At 46.5% G+C, this 25,581-nt stretch overlaps 1 protein-coding gene across 2 annotated transcripts; it reads right to left on the bottom strand.

Moving 5' to 3' along the window:
* Window positions 1-276: 276 nt before the first annotated feature.
* On the bottom strand, window positions 277-24,399 carry CDC42 (cell division cycle 42). 2 transcript variants are annotated; one of them, XM_050322276.1, is made up of 6 exons: window positions 24,323-24,399; window positions 13,384-13,525; window positions 10,233-10,305; window positions 7,688-7,797; window positions 7,399-7,596; window positions 277-1,664 (listed from the first exon to the last, which is right to left on the bottom strand). In XM_050322276.1, exons 2-6 carry the CDS (start codon window positions 13,486-13,488, stop codon window positions 1,575-1,577), a joined length of 576 nt encoding a protein of 191 aa, XP_050178233.1. In that variant the 5' UTR covers window positions 13,489-13,525; window positions 24,323-24,399; the 3' UTR covers window positions 277-1,574. The 2 variants fall into 2 exon arrangements, with proteins under 2 accessions (XP_050178233.1, XP_050178232.1); XM_050322275.1 differs by lacking the exon at window positions 277-1,664 and adding an exon at window positions 2,287-3,159 and having other exon boundaries at window positions 24,323-24,394.
* Between the last annotated feature and the right edge of the window lie 1,182 nt (window positions 24,400-25,581).

The following is a 25,581-nucleotide window of genomic DNA, read 5'->3' as shown; positions in this document are numbered from 1 at the left end:
AACTTTTAATATTTTGGGAGCATTCACACCGAGTATTCCTTTCATTAAGAGCTACCCAGCCCTCTCTTCAGAACTGGATCTGACAGCAAAGATGTTGCATCAAAGATTAGAGCAATCTTGACAGGACTGAGGCCAGAAGCAGGATTGAACATTAAGGAAAGACCCAAGCTAGCTCACAAGGAGGAGAGTGGGGCTCACAAGGGATGAAAGCCGTTATTTACAAGTCCTTCACACTCAAAAGAGAAAGGCAAAGGAAATAACTACCCTCAGGCAGGCTTGTGAAGATACTTTATGTTTAATACATCTGAAAAGAATGCATATACAAAGAACTTAGACATGAAAAAGCATTGGTTCAACACTAATGAGTCTACAGGAAATTGGAATTTTGGAAGATGGAGAAGATTCGCTAAGTCTTAAAAAAAAACTTTGAATTTGCAGGCCAAAATATATATATTTGGTAAAATCCTTACGACACTTGCAGTTGGTCTACATACAGACCCTGCACATGATCCTCAGGGGCTGGAGTCCATCTTACAGGTTCAGGTTGCAGAGAAAGGGGTTCCATTAACTGGTCCCGCTGTGGTGCCACACTAAACACCAGAAGCCCCTCCCTGCAGTTCCTCCTGACTGACACAGGTCTGTCTTTCCACCCCTCCCTGAAGGATGCCAAGCCATCCAGCGAGAGATACACCATCAGAGCCAGCTCCAAAACCATCACTGCGTACCCTGGGTCCCCCTCAGGGTGTCCAAGCAGCAGATCAGGGTAAGCATTTCTCTAACAATTAAGGATTGGCAAAAGGTGGACGTGTTAAAAGCCAACTGATCCAGCCAGGCAATGCTTCCAAAGGTGCAGTTATTTCTTCATCACGAGCCAAAAGCTTATGACGGCAAAGACTAAGCGAGACACTGGCAAGTTAAGTTTCAAGTCTGATGGTGCATCCAGAGAAAATGATTCTCCTATTCCTAAGGCTTCATAATTTAGAGGATGGGGTAGAAATTTATGACCTGCACTGTAAAAAGCCAGCGGAAAAAGATACAAGGCAACTTCAGAGGAGATGCATTTTCTGCACTCCTTCTTAGAGAAGCACCAGCTTGGGACATTTTGCTTTCCTGACTAAAGTCTGCTCACGCCCAGGCTGCTGACTGGCTGCAGAACAGCCCTACAAGGTATTGAAACCAGAACTAAGTCTTGCCAGACTGGTTTAAGGGGCAAGGCTTCAGTAAAACAGCCTAAAATTAGTCTGTTACAGAAAAAGTCATTGAGCATGCCTTGATGTTAAACAAAAAAAAAAAATTAGAAACAATAAACAAAATAAAAAACTAGTACTGATCAGTGTTTTCTGATAATACATAGTTACTCAAAATTAACTAGTTTAACTGAATTGAGGGGGCACTGGGGAATAAACACTAACATTCTCATCTCACACAGGGATCGTGTCGGGGAGATGGGAGTGCAGGGCATTTGTCATTATTGCAAAAACAAATTTTAGAATTTGTATCTTTAGTTTGATTTAAACATTGCTTTTAATGTGACATCAAACACCAGCTTTGCAGAAGGGGCAGTGGAGGGACGTTCATAGCAGCACACACCTGCGAGTCTTCTTCGGCTCCGGGGGCTCCAGGGCAGCCAATATCGCTTCGTCAAATACATTCTTTAGGCCTTTCTGAAAAGGGGCAAAGAGAGAAGAAAAGGGGCAGTCTCATTTTTGAGTTTTCACACAAACAAAACCCCAGAAAGCCAAGTGGCAGCCACACCCCCTCTACGGGCAGATGGAGGTTTGCCATCCACAGCTCTCAGAGCCCGCCTGCCCAGCGAGGCTCCGTCTGAGCCGCACCTCGTTTTGGGAACAGGAACACAAAATCCGCTCAGAGCAGACCAGGGTACTTCACGTGAAGCAAAACACACGCACCAAAGTCATTTCCTTAAGGCAATTTTTATGATTAACTGGCTGCTCACACATTTCACACACGCTAATGACAAAGCAGAAAGTGCTGCGTTCAGATGGAAGAGCTCTACCTGGAGCGCGCTCGGCACTGCAGACACCCGGCCCGTGTGTCAGGGGAGGAGAGACAAGGCAAGCATGCAATGATAACCTGGTCCAGTACACGCTCTCGTGGGGCATCCAGCCCTAAACACCCCAGGGTTAGAAGCAGCCAGGCAGAGCCCAGAAGCTGCCATGGTAGCAGAGAAGTCGAGCTGGGAGGAGTACACAGAGGTACCATACGCTGCGTTAAGGATTTAAACTGGAGCCAGGAGATGCAATTCGAATAAAGCTTCATCAGTCATTTATACAAACAACTGCAATTTTTAATTTCAAAATTTAAAGACAAGCTACAATTGATGTTTTTTCTCCTTAAAACAATAAAAATCAGAAGCACGATAGTAAGCAGCAGCTTTACATCTTACAGTAACAGGCTTTAAGGATCTATAATTGAAATGAAGAGCTCTACCATGTTAGTGAAAGCAAGAATTTTAACAGTTCATAAAGCAGTCGCAAGTACATTGATATTTCCTTCCCCCCAAGGACTGACAAATACTCCACTATAGCACAGACAGCCAAAGCAACAGCAACAGAAAAACATCTCACTGCACACAGGAGAACCAGAAAACCCTTCACGTTACAGCGTCACTTGCAGATCACCGGTTCAGGTACTTTTGTCATGCAAATACAGTTTACAGGTTCACAAGCAGAAATCGAAAACACACGCATTGTTTCTTCCAGTTGGATTCAGGAAGATTAAAAACATCATCATCTCTTATTCTTTTGATCTTTCTTTAAATAACAATGTAACCAAATCCTTTCCCCCAACAAGCCTGAATTATAAAGCTAGTCACATCTGGCAACCCAAGCAGCAGGGAGTTAAGCGAGTCCAGTTCGTGTTCCACAGTCACAACGTTTTACTAAAGATCTCAAGTACTGTTTTTCAGTCCAAGGGCTAATACAGAGGTTGCTCTAAGATGGTAAGCAGGCACAAACAGCTTTCAATCAAGGTGGTTTGATTCATTTTTAACCACGTTTCTACAGTAGTGGGACAGAGGAAGCAGCAGCAAGAGGGGAAGAAGAAAGTTTAGAATATACAGCACTTCCTTTTGGGCTGAGTTTCCGGAGGCTCGAGGGCAGCTAGGATAGCCTCATCAAACACATTCTTCAGACCTCTCTACAAGACAGAGGGGAGGAGAAAAAACAGCAGCCAGGTTAGAGGATTAGAGAAAAACAAGCAGATACAAAGAGCATTCAGGATAGAGCGGGCTGAATTCACAGAGGCAGTAAACAGATTTACTTTGTAAAAAAACAAAGTAGATCCCAGGAGGAAATCTCATTTAGATGACCCATAAGTCAATGACAGAGACAGACAGAACATTTGACAGACAAGGTCAGACAAGACACTCAGAAGGGCAGAGGCACAAACACAGCAATAACATGGGGGTGGGAGCCACACAACGGGTGGTAGTTTCCACTCCACTGCTGTACGTACACTGAGGGAGTTTACAGGGGAGTAAATGGAGTGGAGAGCAGCTTGCCCCACCACAGGGACCCAAAAGGTCAGCTAAACCTTTTGCAGTCACCCACTGTGGATAAGCAAGCACCTCGGATGCACAGACTACTGCTCCCAACTCCCCCAGCGGCAGCTGGTCCAGAGCAAAGGCTCCAAACAACTCCTGCTTTGTGAATTCAGCCCCTGAATAACTGAAGGTCTCGAGATGGCTGGGAACACACAACCCGGGATGGAAGCAGGACCTCCCTGGTAAGCCATCGTCACTGGCAGTCAGTAACTTTAGAAGCGATGCAATACCTTACCAGTGCTACTCTGACACCGGGAGCCAGCATGGAAATGATGCATTTCAGTTATTCAGTTTAGTTTCCAAAGCAAGTATAACCACGGGAAGACAGAAACAGCGTTAGGGCTGGAACAACCGGGATCCACCACCAGCCAAGCAGTGATGACAGAGCTGCAGGACTCTGCAGGGGTCACACCGGAGCACGGAGCATGCGCTGCGTTTGCCGTGAGCACAACAGGAAATCTGCAGGGTGTTTACCGCTCCCACACAGCTCTGCCGAGTTACACACCACACCAGAAGTAAAACCTGGCTCACTTTAGGCTAACTGGACTCGCCTAAATCTACTGTCGTGAGTGCAACCTTCATAAAATTCGGGAGAACTGCCTTATGACAGCTAAAGGCAAACAGAAAAGCTTCAATTAAATCCTGTAAACAACTGCAGTCTGTGCAAAATTTAGACTTTCTTTTTTTTTTAAGATCATTCTGATGTAACTGGCTTCTCCCTCGCAGGTTATACTGGATATATCCCTTTAGGAAGTCTTTAATCTCGTTTTACTGAAGCACATATATGGGAGAGCTCTAAGGCAGTTCCATCTGGAAGCATTTAAGGCCGTCACATTACATACAAGATTATATTTGTATGTATCATCTTGTTTAGGGAAACTACAGTGTACATCCTGTACATCCTCCCCAGCAACTTTTTCTTTTTTTTTTTAAATGAGTTGCAACCCAGGCTGACAAAGGAGCTAAAGACTTCAGACAAATAATGCCTCTGAAGTCTGTGTACTAATTAGATTTCCTTTCTCTGCAAGAATAAGGCTGTAGCCTAAACTCAATACTGTACTGTTAGACAGATTAAGAACCCAGGCAAGGCAAGAATCAAGAAAACAACCTTCCTTAATTCTCCTACTCAGGGACTTCTGTTTTCCTACTGCACGGGAGAAATTTGTTTAAGAGCCCAGAATTTGGGATTTATTTTGAAGGAACCTAGCAAAAAACTGAAGAGGAGTAAAAAGAGATAGGGACAAAACTGCTGTGAAAATAGGACCAGAGTTAAAAGCCTGGATGATCAAGAGTAACAATGTGAAGGGAACTGTGTTCAATACCACAGGCACACAGGTCATACACCAGTTAAAGTCGTGGCTCCTGTGCTGCACTGGCAACAAGCTGAGATCAGGCTGCCTTTATTCCCTCCATCCACAGACAGCTTAAGGCACTTTATAAAGTTGTGTCAAAACTGTCAACCCAGCACCCAGGGGGAAAAAGGGACTGAATTCAGTGTTCTCCCTGGTGTGAGCAACTAGCATTGGGTTTTAGAAAGTCCACTCAGACATTTAATTATTCTGCATAACAGAAGCAACAATTAGTTGCAATTGTTTGTCAGTCACCCTTTCCTGACAGCAAAGCCTTATCCACTTGTCACAGTGGCACTGAGCACTATTTGTAGACAAAGGTTGGAGATGGAGACTGAAAATGCCTTCATCACAAAAATGGGTTCCACAACGTGAGGAAAGGGGGATCAAACTGGCTCCCCAGGACAGCACTCATGCAAACTCAGGGAGAAGTTATTCTGTCTGTACAGAGAAGAATCAGAAACTCAGCCTCTCGTGATTGACCCAGTACAAAAACAAACGTGCTAGCTCCATGATTCTATGATTACTTGCTACTGTGGTGTCAGTCATTTGTAAATTAGTTGGGAAGGACAAAAGCCACCCTGGACTGCTGAGGTGAACCACGCAGACCAACCAGCCAAGGCAAAGAGAGACTGAATATCCAGCTGAGTCTCGCTTCAGCTGAAACCAGCCACTACTGCTTTGCCTTGCAGGGAGGAAAAGAATCCTCCTGGCCAGGAGAGCAGCTGGCTTCTGTGTTCAGCAAGCTGCCAGTGAGATCACTGCAGGAGCTCCACACCACCTTCACACATCAGCTACGCTGATGTTCGCCAGATACTGCTGACAGAGCCAGGGAAAAGGTGTTTTGTGAGGGGAGTCAACCACAAATAAAGGAAGAAGAATGGAGCAGATGCAAACCAACTAGTCCTCCAGGTGAGAAGGCTTCTGAACCCTCCTCCCAGGTCACTCCTGACTCCTAAAACCATCAGTGGGTATACAAGCACTAACGCTCTGGAATAAAATTCAGGCTGAGCTTTCAAGTGCATAAAGCATTTCACTGCAACAGAGACAGATCAGGAAATCTATCTGGAAATAGAAAGAATGGATAAACACTGACATTTTTTATCACATCAGCCCTTGCTCTGGTAATTCTAAGTGTTTCCATGCAATTTGAGCAGACTGTACAAGGCAAGTCTAAAGCTACAGGGAAAGGGTCTCAATGAGCAATGCAGGACAACGGCCCTGGCAGGTATTTATCCAACTATCAGCTTCTACAGCCTTCAGCAGCATTCAGGACGTGCCAGACACCATCTACAACAGCATTTTGGGGCTGAACAGATCTAAAAGAATTACAGCTCAAGCACAAATAACCCTCAGCTCGCCTGTGGGCGGTAAGGAAGCACAGCCAAGACCACCTTTGGATCAGGGATTGCCAGGATGAACCACAGAATACCTTGCCACACCACCTCCAGTGCCAGTGTCCTGCACAACTCCAGCACAGCTGCTTCATTTGCAGCAAACACTCAGGCAAAGCTTTGCTACAAAAAAAAACCAAGCCTCCGGATCCCAAATGGAAGAGCCAACATGCAATCTGGGCAAAAGGGGCAAGGTAAGTAAAACTCCAGGCTTTCAGGAGTTCTGCAATAAAGTTTTGTGCTCAAGGAAATGAATGCACAACGTAACTGGAGTGAGGGGGCTTGATAATGTGCACCCCTGGTTCCATGCACATCAGGCAGGGACAAATTCTTTACAGAGAAGCATTAAGGAAGTTGTTAAAGAGTGGCAGTCAATTCTCCAAGCGTAGGCACACCAAATTCAGCTCTCAGGGCATCCAAAAGTCAAGGCAAAAGGCCAAATAGCCAGAAAATGGCTCCCACCCTAGTATTCCTAATTGAAAGGGAAAGGATAATCAGGTTTCCTGGCCTCAAATCAGCTATTTTAGTTGCCCTTAGACTCGCGTTCACAAGTTAGTTCACACATCGTGTTTATGTCTTAAGAACTATTTCATTTTTCTTTTCTGTTTCAACAGAACCTCCATCTGAAGGCGGGCACAGGAAACAGCTCACCACCGCCTGCACAGGAAGACAAAGCAGCTCTAGACCATGAAGGCTTTCAGTCTTACAGGTACCAGAATTAACTTTTTTGAGAAGTCTTTTTTTTTTAACTTTGCTCTCTTCAGTAGTGAGCTGCACTCTGTGCCCTAACCCAATTATTGTCTGTAACGCACCTTCTAAGCTTTCAATAGTTATTCTTCTCCAGACAGAAGCAAACACAGCAAGCACATTCTCCTCCATCACTCCTCTACACTAGGCCTAATCCTCACAGGCTGATTTTCTCTGTACCACTGCCAACTCCCTGTGCCTTAGAACAACGAGACAAAGAGAAAGCTACAGTGTCAACAGCAGAAACAGAGCTTATACCCTTTCATAGCCACTTGGAGCTGTTTTTCCCTGGAACTGGGAAAAAAAAAAAGGCAAGCAGAAATGGTCCAAGACCAACTCTCACCTGCGTAAGCGCAGAGCACTCCACGTATTTGACGGCCTTCAGGTCCCGGGCCAGCTTTTCAGCCGTCTCTGGGGTTATGGGCTTCTGCTTGTTCTTGGCAAGTTTCTCAATTGTTGAGGGATCATCTCTTAGATCAATCTGGGTCCCAACAAGCAGGAAAGGAGTCTTTGGACAGTGGTGAGTGATTTCAGGTACCCACTAAAGACGGAGAAGACACAGCATTTGTTATTAACCAGCCCATGAAAACTCCTGACATTTCCGAAGCTTTTTCAGGCAAAGTTCAACCAACCTTTTCTTTCACATTTTCAAATGAAGAAGGAGACACCACTGAAAAACAGACCAGAAATACATCTGTCTGTGGATAGCTGAGGGGTCGTAATCTATCATAGTCTTCCTGACCTAGAGAGGAGAAAATTAACACAGCATTAGACACAGACAACAAAATACTGCCCTTTACAGTGGGTTAGAATGCACATTCCAGCATAATAACATTCCTGTGACTAATCCTAACTCTTAAGCAAAGAGCCAAGCATACCCTGAACCCAAACATTTGGAGATCCTAGTTTTCAAATCCAGAATTCATTCAGTTGCTATGTAACAGTGAGCTGCTGAAAGTCACAGGCGAGGTGGGAAGTCTCTAATACATTTTTAGATCAGACACCCTCAGACTGCATAACACTTTCCTCAATTATGAAGAAAAGTTGCAGAACATGGATCCAGTTATAGCTGAGGTTCTCTGCACCTAGTCCATTCCAAACAAGGATTATGCCATCAAATTTCATTTCTCTGCAAAAAAAAAATCTGCTGTTTGGAGGGAAAAAAAAAACCCAAACCCCATTTTTGTTCACGAAAATGTTATGACTTATGCTGTGAAGTGTCCCCAGGCAGCAGGCAGAGAATGCTGCTGGTGCACAGGACTGATCAGGCCATCCAGCAGTATTCCCCAAAAATCTCACTAAAGTCCCTGCAGGGGCTGTGTTTTGGAGGAAGCCTCGCTCTGCCCTTGGAGTCCTTAGAGGGCAGGCAGTCCCTGCAGGGCATCATTAGCACTGACCCACCAGCCTCACTCTGCCCAAGCTCGTTCTTAAACCTCCTCCTGCCCAATTCAGCAGCACTCTATTTTTAGAAAGCAAATCTGGCACTGAAACTGCTGCACTTTTTGGCAACCAAATCCGAAACACTTGTTAAAAATGTCTCAGATTCCAACTGATGCTCCCTCACTCATCATACAGGACAAACACCTCCAAGATCCTGAAGGAGCCAACACAACACCTGGGACACCTCAGTGGAGGAAAATCTACAGTCTGAAGGTGGAGATGTAGAGAGCCTGTTACAGCTACTGTGCTTGGCTGGACACAGAGGAGTAAGCACTGACCAGAATCATACTCACTGAATGTTTTGGATGGAAAGAACCTTGAAGCTCATCTCGTTCTAACCTCCTGCCAAGGGCAGGGATGACTTCCACTATCCCAGGTTGCTCCAAGCCCTCTCCAACCCAGCCCTGAACACTCCCAGGGATGGGGCAGCCACAGCTTCTCTGGGCAATCTGTGCCAGGACCTCACCACCTTTGGAGGGAAGAATTTCTTCCTAGCATTTACTCTAAATCTCAAATATCTTGTGGCAATTAACAAACTACTCCCAAAAGCTTTGTCTTCCAAGTACAAGCTCAAAAGACTTGGTTTGTTATTTGACAACTAGCAATGGGGGTTTCATCCACTGCTAAATTCTGTCACCTGTGCTGGCTACTATTTAGCAAAGAGCAAGCAGCCATTAAGAACAAATGCTTCCCCCTCAGCAGTCCAGCTCTGAAAGGAAAGCCTTTACATTCACAAGGGCACAGAGTTGCCTACATGCACTGAAGTCACTTGGTAACCTGTCAGAATTACCAGCTGGGTCACTGCTCATGTTGATAGCATGTGAACATGCACAGCTCCACACACACCACTTCTCAGAGGTCTGAACCCTCAGCAGGAAAACAGGCAGGGAAGGACCCCACACAGGGGCCACGCTGGAGCTGCTGCTGCAAAGGGGCTTCTCCTGCAAAGTCCCAGCTCAGGTGGTGGAGTGTGACTGCCACATGGCATGGTGGGACAGGAAAGCTTCCCTAACAGCTATAGGGTTTAACTGGAAACCTAAGATTGTTTCATTAATCAAATTAGACACTAATGATGCATTTAAGAATTTAATCTGTTTCCAGCTGTGTTCTATCAGGACAATTTCAGGTGACAGCTTATGAACTAAGGTCTCAAGAAGGACTCTTCTGAAGAGGAGTTATCAACACCAGTTGCTGCCACACCACTTTGGTATTATTATGTGGTGGGGACTGGGTACCACACCCTGATTTCATCCACGTTAAGGATGCAGAGACATAAGCACATTTAAGACATTCCTAATGTTAGTGATTCTGTCTTGAAATTTGGTCCAAAAATTGACTACTTACTAAATAAAACCCACATACAATCCACATTTTATTCAACACAAATTTTTCCTTTCCTTGCATTTAAAAACCACAAAAACCTTTATCTTTCAGGTATCAGCTAGATAAGAGGTAAAAGTGTGAAATTTATCATCTGGTGTCACAAAATAAAACAGCTCTAAAAGAAGTGGAAGGTTTTCTTGGTTTGCTTTGGGTTTTTTGTTGTTGGGTTGTTTTTTAATAAACTCAATTTAGCAACTCTCAAAAGGTCAGGAATAAAGAATCAAGAAAGACTTTTCCCCTTCCATTAAAAAAAGACTCAACCAAAAAAAAAACCCCAGCTGTATGTCTTCATGTTCCACACCACCTCAGGTGAATCTTGGGCAGGTACAATGACACAAGCACTTGGTTTCTCACCTGCAGTATCAAAGAGGCCCAGGGTGTAAGGCTCTCCTCCAATCATCACTGTCACAGCATAGTTATCAAAAACCTGGCAAGAAAAGAAACACACATTTAAAGAGGATGTGAATAAGCCACCTCTCAAACTGTCATCCTACTCACCTTGTCAGAGCACAAGAGACACCTGCATAGGACAAGAGAACCGTGAGGCTTACAGTGCTGTGAGCACTAAGGCCAGGAACAGAACAATTCCCTTTGGAATAGGGATACTCCAGCTGCTTCCATGAGGTACTAAAGCAAAGGCACACGAGGTACACATGGTAAAAACCACTTAACAAAACACCTGCAACAGTGCTTACCTGTTGCTGCAAAGAGGTTTCCCACACTGCCACAGAAACCCCCACCCTCACCCTTGGTGTGGCACAGTAATCACATCCCCACAAGGACAGAATGGGGAATGTCAGCCCTGCCCTTCCACAGTAACAGCAACAGGGCTGCCTCTCACAGCACCCAAATCTCTGAACGTAATCAAGTCCATCTTTCCAACAGGGATTTACCCTCTGAAGGAAGCATTATCTGGTCAAAAATCAGCCTGTGTCAAATTCCCCCCCAGTCTAAATGGAAAGTCTGGCTCCAGAGACAAAGTCCTACTGTCCCTGCACAGCACCTGGCCCAGCAGTGCTGTCCTCCAGGGCAGGCCCTCTGCACAGATCAAAGCCAGCACCCCCCAGTAACTTGTTTAGAACACAACTGAGCACCAGGGCCTACCCAAACACCTCCAACACCCAGCCCCTCAGCAGTGCACTGTCTGAGGTCAGCATCCTTCATCCCAATAACCAGGTTATCTTCAGAACCACAACACACAGCACTGCAGAAACTGCCTTTGGCAAAAGATCTTTCCCGCTGCAGAGAAATCAAACCCCACCACCTGTCCCTGCACATCCACTGCTCAGGGACTCCTCCAAATGAGGATGGGGAAGTTGTGCCTCCACACAGAACTGCAGCCTGAGCAGCTCCCACAGCTGAAATGAACGCCAGCATGAGAGAGGCCAGCAGCCACCTCAAAAGCTCTTCATGGAAGTGAGAAGGGAGGGACGTGGAAAACAAGCAGTCACATGCATCTATTAACAGGGTTATAGCACTAGTTTAGGTCCTTGAAGAAAACCAGCAAAAACTGAGGTAAGAGCAGTGAGACAGCACTTCAAAACTCAACTTCCCAGAGTTCAGATGACTCCTTCCCACCTGACTGCCCTGGTTAAAGAAAGACCTGACACTACCCCAATTTTTCCAACTTTTCACAAATCACAGTGACTGAGAAAGCAACTATGGCCACTACATATCCCACAGATCATCAGCCAGAAGCAGAAATCCACCTCTCACACTACTCTGGCTTAGCATTCAAGATTTTAAAGCACTGCAAGAGACTTCACTGCTCATCCCCATCACCACAGCCCAACCCTTCACACACTGCACTGCTTTGCCTTACTGGGCAGACAAGAAAGTGCCCAGCTCCAAGGAACACTTTCAGGCTTTCCCACTGGGAAATATCTGCCATAAAGAGAAAGGGCTACAAAACACAGAGCCAAGTGAACAGAACCAATCCATTGGTCTGAACTAGTTGGTCTCCATCCGTGCTTTGGCCACACTGCTGCAAAAGCACAGCAATTTCTATTTCTCTGTCCATTTACCACTAGGAGTATTAGCTGGAATATCAGAGGTTACATATTAATTTCTAGTGTCTGAAATACAGCCCCAGGCCATTCACAGAATCAGGAATAGGCCTCTGGTATCTCCAGAACAGCAAGTTCCTCAAGCCATGAAGTTCAGAGGTAAATAATATCCCAGAAAAATGGGGCAGATTTAAAAGGCACTATAAAGAATCCTTAGGACACCCTGAACACACCTTACTGGCAACTCACTTTTGAGCAGTTTTTTTTTTCATATTCCTCGTTAGCAGAGATTTACAGCCAGTACTACCACGTGCAGGGCAGCACACAAACTTGCAAGCATTCAAAACACACATTTTAAGATCATAACATTTTTCAACATAATAAAGGAGTCATTTCCCTTAAGGGATAAGTATAGAAACACTCATTGCTGAACTCTCTGACCACTTGTGTTTTGTCTTGACCATAAAGAAGAGCTGAAATAGGACAGGCAGCCTCCCACAGGTTGAGCACAGGATGTGGCTGCCCTAGAAGCATCACTTGACGCCACTCAAAAACTTGAGAATGGCAAAAAATACAATTTCAAATGCCACTTCTTCACCAGCCCATAACAGAGCCCATGAGAGAGACTGATCTCTGCACTCACAACACAACCAGCAGGTTCCCAACAGTGGCCACTGCATCCAGCCTGAACACTCTGAGGTTTGGGAGTCCTTTCATCTGCAGCTCCTGATCTACAGCTAAAGACAAACATTTTTGTTCTGTGGAAGCCTGTCCTACACAGGACAAACCTCGGATTTGGCAAGTTGAAAAACTCTGGATAGTGTACAAAGCCAGTATCTCAAAAAGAGACGATGACATTCACTTCAACCTCTTTTCCACAAAGAGAGGGCAGTTTTGTAAAGAACTGTTCCATAAGAGCTTTCAGACCTGGCATCTCAAAGGAGATATCTGGTCTTTCAGATGAGTTACCTGGTCTTTAGTTAAATGAGAAGGATTTTAGTGATGAATTTTTTTCATACCACCACATGGTATGCACTTTTCAGGTCCATAACAGAGAAAACTAATAAAATAGCATCCAGCTGTCCAAGTTTCCTGCAGCAACCTCACCAAAACCTGCCCCACCTCAGTGGCAGGACACTGATCTTGCACAAGCAAGACTCAGGAGAAAAGCACTTTTCTAACAGAGAGATTGTGCATGTGCCTCACAGGCAGCCAAACCCCTCCCAACTTGATCTTTAGATAAGTCAAGTGATTCAGTATTTCAGAAAACTGAGCCTGTGAAACTCAAAAGGGTACTTAAAAATAGTCAAGGACTGCACACAAAGCTTGCAAAGTTTGGAAGTACAGATGGATGCGACTGCACAGTCTAAATCCAAACACATTCCTGTAAGAACACGGATCAGGGCATGCACACCATAAAGGTCAGTTTGGAAGGGAATTCACACTGCCCTGCCCACCAGCACCACCAACCAAACAACCAGAGCCATTCCCACACTTACCGTTGGTACATATTCCGATGGGAATTTATTTGTTGTGTAAGAAATTAAGAGACAGGTTTTACCAACAGCACCATCACCCACGACCACACACTTGATCGTCTGCATAGCTGAAATCTACTAGAATATCAACTCCAAAGAGAACCTGGAAGAAAAAAAATAAAGAGATACATATATTTAGATGTTTCCCATACTCATTAGAGAGCCCAAATCACTAACAGCACATCTGGGATGTGAAAACAAGACATTTTTAAATGAGTTTTTAGATCTTTTACCTTCCATCACACACACACACAACAGGAAGCTGCTCATGTTCATAAATGAAGAAATTTTGCCTGGTTACCTAGAGATGGGCAAAACAGGTCTTTGGGCTTTTCCAGATTGTGTTTTTAATGCATGGCAGCATCTGAAAGCTGCAAGTGCAAACTCTGCTCAGGAACACACCTGCTTCCCAGAGAGCTCCCTCTGGAGAGCGGCTCAGCAGGAAGCAGAGCAACATGTGCTTCGAAACCGGTTTATGGATAAAAATAAACAAGTACAGACAGAAATAAACATGATTAATTTCTCCTTCCCTCACCTTTTTTAAGGCCTAAGCACAGTTTTACAACCTTTTGGTTAATGCTGCTACTTAACACATCCCTTTATCCCCACTTTGAAGTGCTCACAGCCATGAGAGCACAGCAGGGCATTCAGATCCCAAGGGAATTACACTCCAGACATCCCAAAATCCTGATGCACCCAGCTGTTCCAGCGCTGTCCCAGCAGAGACTTCAGCACATGAACTAGATCGATATGTGCCATCAATACCTCCTCCCTCCAGTGTCAACACAGCTGCCCTTCGTTAATATATTACTTTAATTAGAAGAATACCAGGCTTCTGGCCATTTCTTCACATACAGGTGTGAAATCTTGACCCCACCAATTTAGTGGCAAAGCTCCCACTGACTTTCAGCTTTTCCATTTTATCAGAAGTACTTTTATTTACAGTGACAGAGAATTGCTACAAAGTCTCTGTAAAATCCTGATGGGGGCCAAGGGGTGTTTAAAGCAGCATAAAAACCCCAAATCACTCCCTCCTGAACTATGCATTTGGGCACTTCCTAGTGAACTCACTCCTTACAGTGATCTGCACAAAGCTCAAATCAATTCCAGCTTTTTGAGGCTCTGGTCACAGCCAGCAACATCACAGAATGACAGAATGCTCTGAGCTGGAATCCCACATGGATCATCAAATCCAACTTTTAAGTGAACAGCCCAAGCAGGGATCAAACCTATGACCTTGGCATTATTAGCACCCTGCTCTAATCAACAGAGCTAATCTCAAGGTGTTAACATGACTTGATACTGCAAAGGAAAGGAAATTGCTAGGGACTCAAAACAAACATACCACCCCCAGCTCTTCTTCAGATGCTGCAGGGACCCTCAAAGGCTTCAGCAAAGCCACAAGCCCTGGACAGATCCACACACAGTTTTAGGAAATGGCAGCAAAGGCTCTTTCTCAGAGCAGGCCACCAGCCAGCACCTGGTACGTGGGGCACTCACACTGCCATCTTCTTTCAGCAAGCGCAGAGACGATGACTGATTTGTATAAGCATCAGGCCTTGCCACCAATGCCTTAGTGCCCTATTTCAATATCAAAATAACAGAATCTGTTGATTTATGCAGGTCTGAGTTTCACAGCAGGCATTCAGCAGGATGCACAGCACAGACGTACCAACAGGCCCTTCATTAATACAACAAAAAGCTCTGAGATTTGGCTCTGAAGCAAACACATATTTACTTAGAAAGGACAAAGCAATCATTTCCATTTCAAAAGGCATTTTCTGTGTTCAGATCAGCTCAACTGTTTACATACAAGTAATATGAAGTCAGGTAACAGCACTGAACATTCACCCCTTCAGAGAAGCTCCCTTCCCACCCTGCAGCCCACAACTCCCCTATCCTGTAATCCTGCCTTGCTGCTCTGCCTCCCTCTTTTTTCTACCCTCTTTCCAAATTATTTGCATTTCCTTGTTTAGCTGTAATTTGCAGGTTACACATCTGCTTCAGATCACCTGCCCAGAGCCCATAAAGCACACCAGAATAAAAATCCTGGTTCTGAAGCGCTCCCTGTGCTCAGTGCAGCCCACCAATCCATGATTCTCTATAAATCCCAATTTTGGATAGGCACTTGTACCACAAAAGGTCACCCAGGCCTTTGTGAAAAGAAGCAGCATGTGTTTAGTGTTACTCTTTAATGCTCATTGCTCCAGAGAACACCAAGCAAGCAACAGAATAAAGCCACAGTATCAGAAGGCAACTCAGAATGCACTTGCACTTCTTCCCTGTCCTTGGGCACAGCCAAGCTCTGGGAGAGGAGCTGCTGCTCTCTGGGAAGGGCTCAGGTCAGAGGCTGGGGCTGAGACACAGCCCTGGCTGCACACACACCTTGCCCACAGCTCACCTTATCCCTGGCACTGAGCTCCTGAAGTGAAGCACTGGCGTGGTGCACATCAACAACTCAAACACACCCACACCCCCCTTCACCTTGTTTTTTATGTTTATATAGCTTTATCTCTAAATGCTGGAAAATGATGGCATAAATTTTGAACAGATTTAGAGTCTTGAGCATAGGTCTCCAAAGTTTTAGCAGTGGGAAAGTGGAGTTGTTGAATAAATTATTTTCCTTGGATTAGTAGGCTTTCTAGATTAGCTGGATGAACTACTTTGTGTTTTTGCACTTCTAAGAAGTCCACAGATCACAGCTGAAAATAAGCTCGTTTCTAGGGAGCTTAGGTGCACCTGGGACTTACTCTGCCATAGGAATACTTTAAAGATACATCCATTATTGACTTGTGGTTTAATTTAATCCAAAATGAGATTAAACAGAGAATAACATCCCCAGAGTGCAACGCCAAGGGAGGTAGAAACAAAGAGGTTATAGAGGCTTTGGGTTTGTTCTCCCCCTGAAGTCACCTAAGAAAAGGAAGCCTGCACATACAACACCCAGCAGGACTAGGGAACACTTTAAGTAGTTTTAAATAGCTGAGGGAATTGAAACAGACTTGAAAGTGCTGAAGTCTCTGTCTGAGTGCAGTGAGTGGATTTGGAGCCATCTAATTGTGAGCCATCTGGCCAAGCCCAGAGAGGAGAGCTGGTAAGGGCTGGAAATGTAATGCAGGTCAATATGACTTAGTTCTGTTCAACAAGTTCTAAAGACTTCTTTAAAAAAAAATGCAAAAAAAGAAATGGAGCACTGAATTGATTTAATTACTCAAATCTCTCTGTATTGTAACCAAAAACTTCAGTGCTTCAGTAAAGTACGTGTTAACTAATGACACTTCTACTATCTGTTGGATTTTAACTTGTTCAGCAACAAGGATTTCACAAAACTCAACAATGTCATAGAGAACTGGGACCTGGCATGCTGGAAATTATAGATTACACAGCCATGTAATGCCAAGTTCATAGGCCATTTTACAGAATTTTGCTTTAAAACTCAGTTACACTCATATGGAAGACAGCTGATCTGCATTTAGGATTACTCCCAAAAAGTGTTAACAGAAATGTGGGTGTTGCAACAAACAGGGAACTGAAGTGTCCAGCAGGACGTTGAGGAGGTCAGAAATCCTTCCTGGTGCAAAGGAAATTCTGCAGTGATGTATTTAGGTCACACAGGCCTGGGCAAGCACCAAGACACTGAATGACCACAGAAGGCTGAAAAAACCCACAGTACCTCTGACAGGTTCCCACTGACTAAGCACAAGTTGCACAAAATACTGTCCCAAAACCACACCTGACCCTTCCCATGCAAGCCTGACTTTCCCATTCTAAAGGTGATCACGTGGAACAGGAGCACTTTGGGTTTGCAAACTGTAACTCAGAGTAGCTGTAAGCTGTTCCAATACCTGTGTGCACGACTGACTGCAGAATTAAGTGAAATCTGGTGGAGTTTTGTACACAGTGTTCCCTACACCCAGAGTAACAATCTGCACGATCTCACCGTCACTCTTGCTGTAGGTGCAATAGGAAGCAGAAACCACAAGCCTTTAAGTTGTTACAGTTTCTCTTATCCTTACGGTGCTGCAGTCCGTTTTCAGGTTAAAATGTGTTCGTTCTCCCAGGCAGAGGAAGCTGCGCTGTCAGATCTGTGTGCACATCCTGTGCTCGCTTCCTGCCGAGCCCCGGCAGCGCCGCCACTTCCTCTTTCAGGCGGGACTGAAAGTGCTGCCATTTCACCAGCGGGACCAGCTCCCTGCGAGGCACCAGCGGCCAAGAACCCTTTCAGGGAGCTCTTTAGGACACACCACTATCTCGCAAGTTGAACCCCTAACCAGTCCATCACAGCTTCCAGATCCTTTTTGGGCACCTGCTCTGCATTCCAAGAAAATAAACAGAGCCATTTCTGAAAACTAAGATTATTTCCCCCCCCCATGTGATTTTGCAGTGAACAGTTTATTCATCTAACTCAAAGCACTCAGGAGTCCACAGTGAAAGGAACAACAGTCACAAGATTTTACTCATGATCTCTGGTAACCATTTTTGCCCTTCCACAATACTTTCATTTCATATCTTATAAAACCACACAGTTCTAAATAAAGTCTTTGTTTGTACTTGATAATTTGTTCCCAGATTAATCACATCCATTTCAAGGCACCCTTGCCCCACCATTTCAAGGTCCTTGCCCTCTGCTACTTCCTCTCTAGCCCTACTACAAACAAATCTTTCTGTGCTTTTCAAAGTGACAAATCTCTGCAATCAGGGGCAGCAAGGAGAGGCACTCGGCTGCTCCAATCCAGGCAATCCAATTTTCCTCAGCAGACACCTACCAGCATTACATGGAAAATGTACTGAATACCTGTCTGACAAACAGGACAGGGCAAAGGTCACTGCCCAGTTCTCTGCAGAGATCCCAAACCACTAACCAAGGGATCACACGAGCTCAGCTGTCACCTCAAGAGGGAGAAGACCTTGGACTTCTTGGTACACTAATACTATCAGAAACCTGCGATAAAAAACACAAACAGAAGCCACCCTCTGATTAAGAGATGAATTCCAGAAAGACCTACTGGCACAGATAGCAAAACTGTTTTCAAGGGCAGTATCACCGTGGCCAGAATTCTCCTCTGCATATGTACAGCAACCATCTTCCAACCTGCTAGAAATCATCTTCTTCATGGAGATCTCACCCCACAACCAAACACATCTGCCACTTCTACACTAGTAAAGTGGCAAATGACATGTAAAAGAATATATTAGGTTCTAAACCACCTGATGCCCAAGCTCACCTGCCTGTCCTGCCCACAGCTCAGGCTGCTGCAGGGACATCAGTTCTATAAACAAACACATTTGTTCCCAAAGGTTCCAAGCCAAGCTTCAGGCCTGGGTCTTTAGTTTCTTAGACAGAACTCAAACTGGCTGTTGAACTACAAACTACAAACCAGAACCAGAGTTGCACTCCCTAGAAAAACACAAATCATGAAGTCCAAGGCAAAACATGCAACAGAAGAAGAAACCACCTTGTACCCCATCAGTTCAGGATCTTGAAAAGGACATCCTAATTTAAGCATTGCTTTGAGGTTTTGTTACCTGTCACTAAAAGATCAGACACAGGCCTTTAAATTCTATCTTGGAATTCGTACCCCACAGGGAGAACTGCCTCCAAAAACCAGTGCTGCTGTTGGGTTTATGTGTGTGTCTAATTATGAGACACATCCACAGCAGCTCAGCTGCACTAGAAGCTATGTACAAACACAAGCATTCAGGGAAGGACCTGCATCTGCAGCGGGCGGGTCTCAATTCAGGGTTGAAGAGCCCCACAGCAGCAGAGCACACCAGTGGGCTCCATCCCACAGTCTCAGCCTGGTGTTGGATGCCAGCACAGGAAACCTGTGGGCAGGCCCACAAAAGCAAGCAGTGGAAAGAGCCACAAGATCACCATCACCAACGGAGCTGGATCGACACCAGGACAGCCCTGAGTTAGCTCACAGGCTCCTGTTGTCTTGAAACCCACAAAGTTTGCCATTGTTATGAGAATCCCTGCTTGAGATAAAGGAGGTGTCCAGGATCCTGGAGCATCCCTTAGTCTGCCACTCAACAGAGCCCGGATATCCCAACACCTCTGCAGCTTTGAAGCTGCCATTTCTGGACAAGTGACTATCAATCACCAAAGAAACAGTAAGAGATTGCTTCTCAAAATGCAACTATCATGGAGCTATCACAGAATGTGCTAAGTTGGAGCTCACTGTTTGAGACCAACTGATATTTTCTGTACTTAACGCAACTTTCTTTTTCTAATTCTGTCAGATGCTTTGCACATCTTTGCAAAGGCTCTTCTCAACCACCTGGTACACAAGACAGGAATTGAGGGTGGCTGGGCAGAGGAATTTTAATAGCCTGAGCCCGAGACACCAGCAGCACCATAACACACATTTCAAGTTTAACAACTTCAAGAAAAAGAAGGGGAAAACCATGTCATCCAATTTTAGTCCTAAATTCAAAACCAGAAAGCTGACCAGCCAGATAAACTGCGTGTGACTCAGCAGGCTCTGCCACACCAGTTACAGTTGTGCCTACACCTGCTTTACCACGGGCATTGCCCACCATCCCACTTCAGGGCTCCAAACCACCACCTTCACCTGATCACCAACTCCACAGAAAAAAACACAAAAGTGGCAACTTCCCCATTACCACTCTGGTTAAGGTTACACTGTCAAAAGCAGCCCCAGCACTGGAAAAACCTGCCCCAGATTAAGTGCTGGGAAGTGTGTGGGCTTACATTAACGCCTTTTCTGTCAAAGGCATTTTCATCTTCCATCATTACTCCTCGCTTTTCATACTCTACAGGAAGCTGTTTTCCTCAACCACGTAACAAAATCCTGTTCAGGATTTTGCTACCACTTAAAAAACCCTACCTTCACTAGCTGAGTTGCATACTGATAATATTTAAAAATACAAGCTGAACCTACACTCCTATCTAGACACAGAACCAAACCAAGGCCCACATGGCCCTGGCGGTTCTCTCCACATTCCCATGGCCAACTACACTTAACAGTGGTGGAAGTTCCTCTATTTTGAGGCGTGGTTTTGCACCATGGGAAGCACCCTGCCTGAAAATCACTGCAGTAGATCCTGCTCAGGGAACAGGAGAGCTGCAGGTGCTCTGTGCACGCAGCCAGGAGGAGCCCAGAGAACGTGCTGTGTTGAGGGGGATAGCTCAGGCCGGGTACCAAAGAGCTGTCTGAGGATTAAAGAAATAAAGCTCTGCTAAAAAGCACTGCAAAAGCAACTTCTCCCAGATACTGAGCCATCCTGGGGCTGCTCTGCACTCACCTGACCAGCAGAAGGAACCAGAGCAGCTGGAACCACCGCCCTTCACCAGCCCAAAACGAGTCCCTGCAGGGCCGAGGCTGCAGGACCAAGAGCCTGCTGGGCAAGTGGCAGCTCCTCAGCAGTCAGCAAAGAAACAAAACGCTCAGAAGAAGTTACAGCTCCCACTCCAGGACGTGAAAGAAGAGGGTGCTTCCGAGGGGAGCCAAGCTTTTAGCTCAGCAATACTTCACATGCACTAAACCCAAAAGCACCACTGACCTCGAGAGAACTGCTCAAGCACACAGCTGCTGTCAGATCCAGGCCCCACATCAGCCCCTCTGCCTTGAGCTGTTCCCCAGCTGCAGCTGCCTGGTGAACACAGCTCACGGAGTGGCAGAGGCCTCCCTGAGTCACATCCAGAGCTGCAGGAGCATTTTTGTCGTTATTTCCCCCAAAACAGAACACTCATCACTGGCCAGAAACAAAGCACAGCATCCTTCAACTGGAGCTGAGCAATTCAAACCAGCCTATTACAAAAAGCAAAACAATTCTGGCAGCCTCAGCTGCTGCTGCGAGTCCAGCACCGCACGAGACAGCAAAACTGGGGCTGTCCCAGGGCAGCTCCTGCCCCACAGCAGCTTAAGGTTTGCTCTAACACTGCCTCAGCTTGGTGAAAACTTTCTCCTTCCCCTGCCAGATTTGGGCTGTGCTGGAAAACACGGCTGATCCCACACAATCTGACCACAGGCATGGACCTGGTACCTGCACTCCCTCTCCAGGCAAAGGCCCCAAGGAAGCCCCTTGTGTTCCTTTATTTAAAAGGGTTTTGGTTTGGTTTTTCATGAGACAAGGGAACAGTGCACGGTCCAGCTCTCCTGGCAGGAATTACGCCACAACATTCTAAAGTAACAGGGTGAATTAGCAGCACAAAAGCTTAAAATAGAACAACAGCTTTTAAAAGCTTTTGCAAAACAAACTCTTTGTTTTCTCTTTATAAAATGTCACTTGTTCAGAAGAAAAGTCAACACATCTCAAGGAAAGGACAGCTGCTCTGTTGAAAACAGGCCAATCAGCATTTTGAAGCTTTACAACTCTTTAGGACAGTCGCTCTCTCGACCTCCAAGATTACAAAGATCATTACACAACAACAATATCACAAACTCTGCTGCTTGCACTCAATTGTTTTCAGCTTTCTGCACACCCAGGGTCAGGCAAATAAACAATTTAAAGGATGCCCCACCAGAATCTGGGAATACCCTGCCTTAATGTCATTGCTGTCACTGACCTCAGGCAATGACATGGACACCAAGGGCTGCAAAAGGCAGCCAGACACCCTCCAGGAGGGAAAACCTTGTGCCAGGCTTTAGCCCTTGGAAAAACCCTGGTGAAAGGGCTTCCTTCACCTCCTTCCTGATGGATACCCTTAGCTTGTACAGTGTAAAACCATACAAGTTAATAGTAAGTGTGAAGTGTAGGGCTTGGGGGAAGACAGTTAATTAAACGGTGACAGGCTTGAAGGAGTGGAAAGATACTTTAAATGTCTTTAAAAACTCTGCCTAAAAGCTTATCTGCTCAATAAGTTGTTTTATTTGTCGTATATTAGACACTAAAAATAGGGTGTTTTCACCTACAAGAGCTTCTTGCTACCTGGAGTACCAGAAACCAATTTCACTGTCATTCAATTTGACACCTTCACCTTCTTAAAAAAAAAAAAAAGGAAAAAAAAAAAGGTGTTATTCCTCAGGAACAGAGCCTTAAGGGTGAGGATAACTACACCCCCTACAATCCCTCCTGACTGCTTCCTGCTCTAGGAGTTGGAATCATCACCATCATCCTCATCAGGGAAACCCCTGGGAGTTCCACAGGGGCTCCATTTCTGTTTACTGTTCTTTCAGCAGAAGACCCAGAGTTTCCATGTTAGGTACTTGACACTCTAGAGCTTCCAGAGCTTTTCTATCAAACAGTGAAAACATCATAAACTCCCCAGCCCTGGTCATCAATTTAAGGCAAACAACCAAACTCAAAGCAGGGCACCTAATGAATTCAGATCATCACTTGCAGGTCATGAATAACCAAGTTCAAAGTAAGCAAATCCAGTGATTAAAATTTCTGCCTGCAAACATGTTTTGTTTTGCACCACAGTAGGTTTGGATTTTTTTATTCCTCGCCAAGACTTTAAAAGTCCTTTTCCTTGGTGTTACTGAAGCACACAAGTGAACAGCTTAAACATAGAATTATTTCTACAGTCAGCAATGCACTGATGGAAGTCTTATATGTGAGTTTAAGACCTGTTCAAATTCAAAATCAAAACCTGTCTAGACTGCCTTTGCCAGAACCCTGCACTAACAAGAAGAGTCTACAGAGCAGAACAGTTTTCCAAGGTAGTTAAATATAAAGGCTTTCTACCTAAAGCTGATTTTGCACAAGACCCTTTTGCTAACTGAAAAAGTGAAGCTCTGAGTGCCTTACTGAGTTATCTCTATCAGCGATACGAGGAGCTTGATCCAGGTTTTAAACGCCCTTCAAAAATAAATAAATAAAATAAAAGGACGTCTTGGACACTGCAACTTAACACTTTAACACTTTGAACAGGAACAGCCAGCACCTCCTTCCCTGGGGGAGAAGCACAGATGACCAGACTGAGCCCCTTCTGTCTACACAGTTGCCATTTGTCACGGCCTTCTCCTCGCCAGGGCTTGTCTGCCAAGAGGGAAGCAAAGCTGTTCCTGCTCCCCTGGCCACAGCACCCACACAGACCGGGCACCAGGAACCTCGGCCATTCTGCAGCCCTTGGTCAAGCACAGATTTGCAGAGCTGGTTGTTACATTCACCGCTACCCGGCCGTACAAGCGCCTCTCACCAGCCGCAAGTTCTGCCTGCTCCTATGTAAAAACACAGCTGAAGCCTAGATCGCTAAAACAGCCATTAGACCACAGATAAGGTGACGTGCTGCTGCAGTGTATATACATTTTTATGGGGATTTCAGAGGGGAAATGGCAAACACGCGTAAACAGCAACCCTCCGAGTCGGTCGGAGCAAGCGGCGCTGGCTCCTAAGCCCCGGCTGCAGCACCGAGAGCTGTGCGATGGCTCTGGATAACACAACCCACAGCCTCGCAGATGCCCAGAAGCGCCTCCCGACTCCTGGGCTGCCCGTGTGTGCACACACACACACACACACACAGCCGGAGCTCAGCTCCTCGCACCCCTGCGCGGCTCAGGGCTCCTGCGGCACCGCCCCAGCCCGGCCCGCAGCCCCTCGGGGCTTCTCCCGCAGCCGGGGCCGCACCGGGGCAGGGCCGGGCCCCGCCATGGCCGCTGCAGCCCTTCCTGCGCCGCCCCGAGGGTCCGGCCGCCACAAAGCGGGGGAAGGGAGGGGAGGGCAGAGGAGGGGAGGCGGCGGCCGGCCCGGCACCCCCGGCCCGGCAGCAGCAGCACCCACCGGGGAGGTGCCCGCCCCACACCAGGGCGGCTGCCGGGGAGGCCCCGCACACACCGCGGGGCCCGGCAGGGCGGCTCCGGCGCGCGGCGGGAGCCCCGTCCGTGGGGTCGCGGAGCCGCCGGCGGGCGGTGCTCGGGGCCGCTCGGGGGTCGCGGCGCTCGGCCCGGGGGTCCCGTCCCGGTCCCGTCCCGGTCCCCCCCGCCCCTCTCACCTCAGGCGCTCGGCCGGGCGTTGGCAGCTCGCTGCGGGGTCTCCGAGGCGCGGGCGGCAGGGGCGTGACGTCACCGCGCAGCGCGCGCCGGGGCGGGGCGGGGCGGGGGCGGGCGCGCGCGCGCGGCGCCCCCTGCCGGCCGCGCGCGCCGCCGAGCCCAGAGCGGGAACGGATTCCAGGAGTTTGGTTTTCAGGAAAGCTAATTTCCTAAAGAAACGATTTCTGCTCTCCGTTAGACCGACTTCCTCATAAATACCATATATATATATGTATATATTACATAGGAAATGGTGACCTCATCAGTCATGACCCAATGCGATCACTGAGCACAAGAGCAAGGGTTAAAAGGGTTAAGAGCAAGGCAGTCCCACTGACTCTTCCCGGGTGATTTTGGGTGAAATCCCCGCTCCTGTCAAGCACAAAGGCAACAGCTGGGTAGAGGCTGGGCTGAGCGGGTGAGATCATGGAGCCAGAGGGACTTGTGGAGTCTCTCACAGGGCACCATCTCCTCGGCTCTCCAGGACTCACCCAAAGCTGTAACCATCACAGGAGGCTCCAGCTCATCCTCCTGCCACCAGCTCCATCCTTGCCCGTGTTCCAGAGGATGCTTATCCTCATGCTCAGCTCTACACCACCTTCCAGCATTTCTGACAGTGCCTCAGTTCTTTGGGTTTATTTAGAAACAAAACCAGCAGGGATGGCAACACTGGGTGGGCTGTTTTGGGGGGAATGGTTCCCCCTTTCCAGCAATCCCTCCCTGCACTGCTGCAGGACCCTCATCCCTGCTTCCCCCATGAGAGCACCGAGCATGAGCCCATCACCTCCTTTGTGTTTCCATACAAATCCACAGCCATGGTGGCTTTGCTTTTTGAGGGGTAAATCCGAGAGAAAGATTTGCCAACACCCAGAGGAACCTGCAGAGCAACCAGCAAGTTGTGGAGTGTCTGCTGGAAGTGAAATCCCACCTAAACCCCTTTGCACATGTCAGGGTACAGATACTAATGATGGAAACAGATAAAACTGGGGCAGGAAGCCCCACTTCCCAGAGGAGCATTAAATCAACACGCATCTGGTGTTGCTGTAATTAGCACCACAGAAAGTGCAGTAATTAACTTTCTCCCTTCCAAGTTAAGATTTAATAACGTGTGGTAAAATCAGACCCAGGGCGATGGGACGAGCAGGGGAAAAAAAAAACATCAAAATAAGACACTTGTGACTTGATAAGGAATTAATTATACCTTGCAATAATAATAATAATA

The sequence above is a fragment of the Myiozetetes cayanensis genome, unplaced genomic scaffold (assembly GCF_022539395.1).
Source record: "Myiozetetes cayanensis isolate MyiCay16 unplaced genomic scaffold, myiCay2020 scf28, whole genome shotgun sequence".
NCBI classification, from domain to species: Eukaryota; Metazoa; Chordata; class Aves; order Passeriformes; family Tyrannidae; genus Myiozetetes; species Myiozetetes cayanensis.
Note: the sequence above shows the minus strand (reverse complement) of the source record. Positions and strands in the feature narration are given on the sequence as shown.

Bases quoted from the DNA above. Each gene is read 5' to 3' on its own strand.
- CDC42 (XM_050322276.1), bottom strand. From the start codon at position 13,488: ATGCAGACGATCAAGTGTGTGGTCGTGGGTGATGGTGCTGTTGGTAAA. The intron at 7,597-7,687 runs GTTGGTTGAACT...CTCCGTCTTTAG, and splicing joins TTGAAAATGTGAAAGAAAAG to TGGGTACCTGAAATCACTCA. The intron at 1,665-7,398 runs GTGAGAGTTGGT...GCCCCTTTTCAG, and splicing joins AGTGCTCTGCGCTTACGCAG to AAAGGCCTAAAGAATGTATT.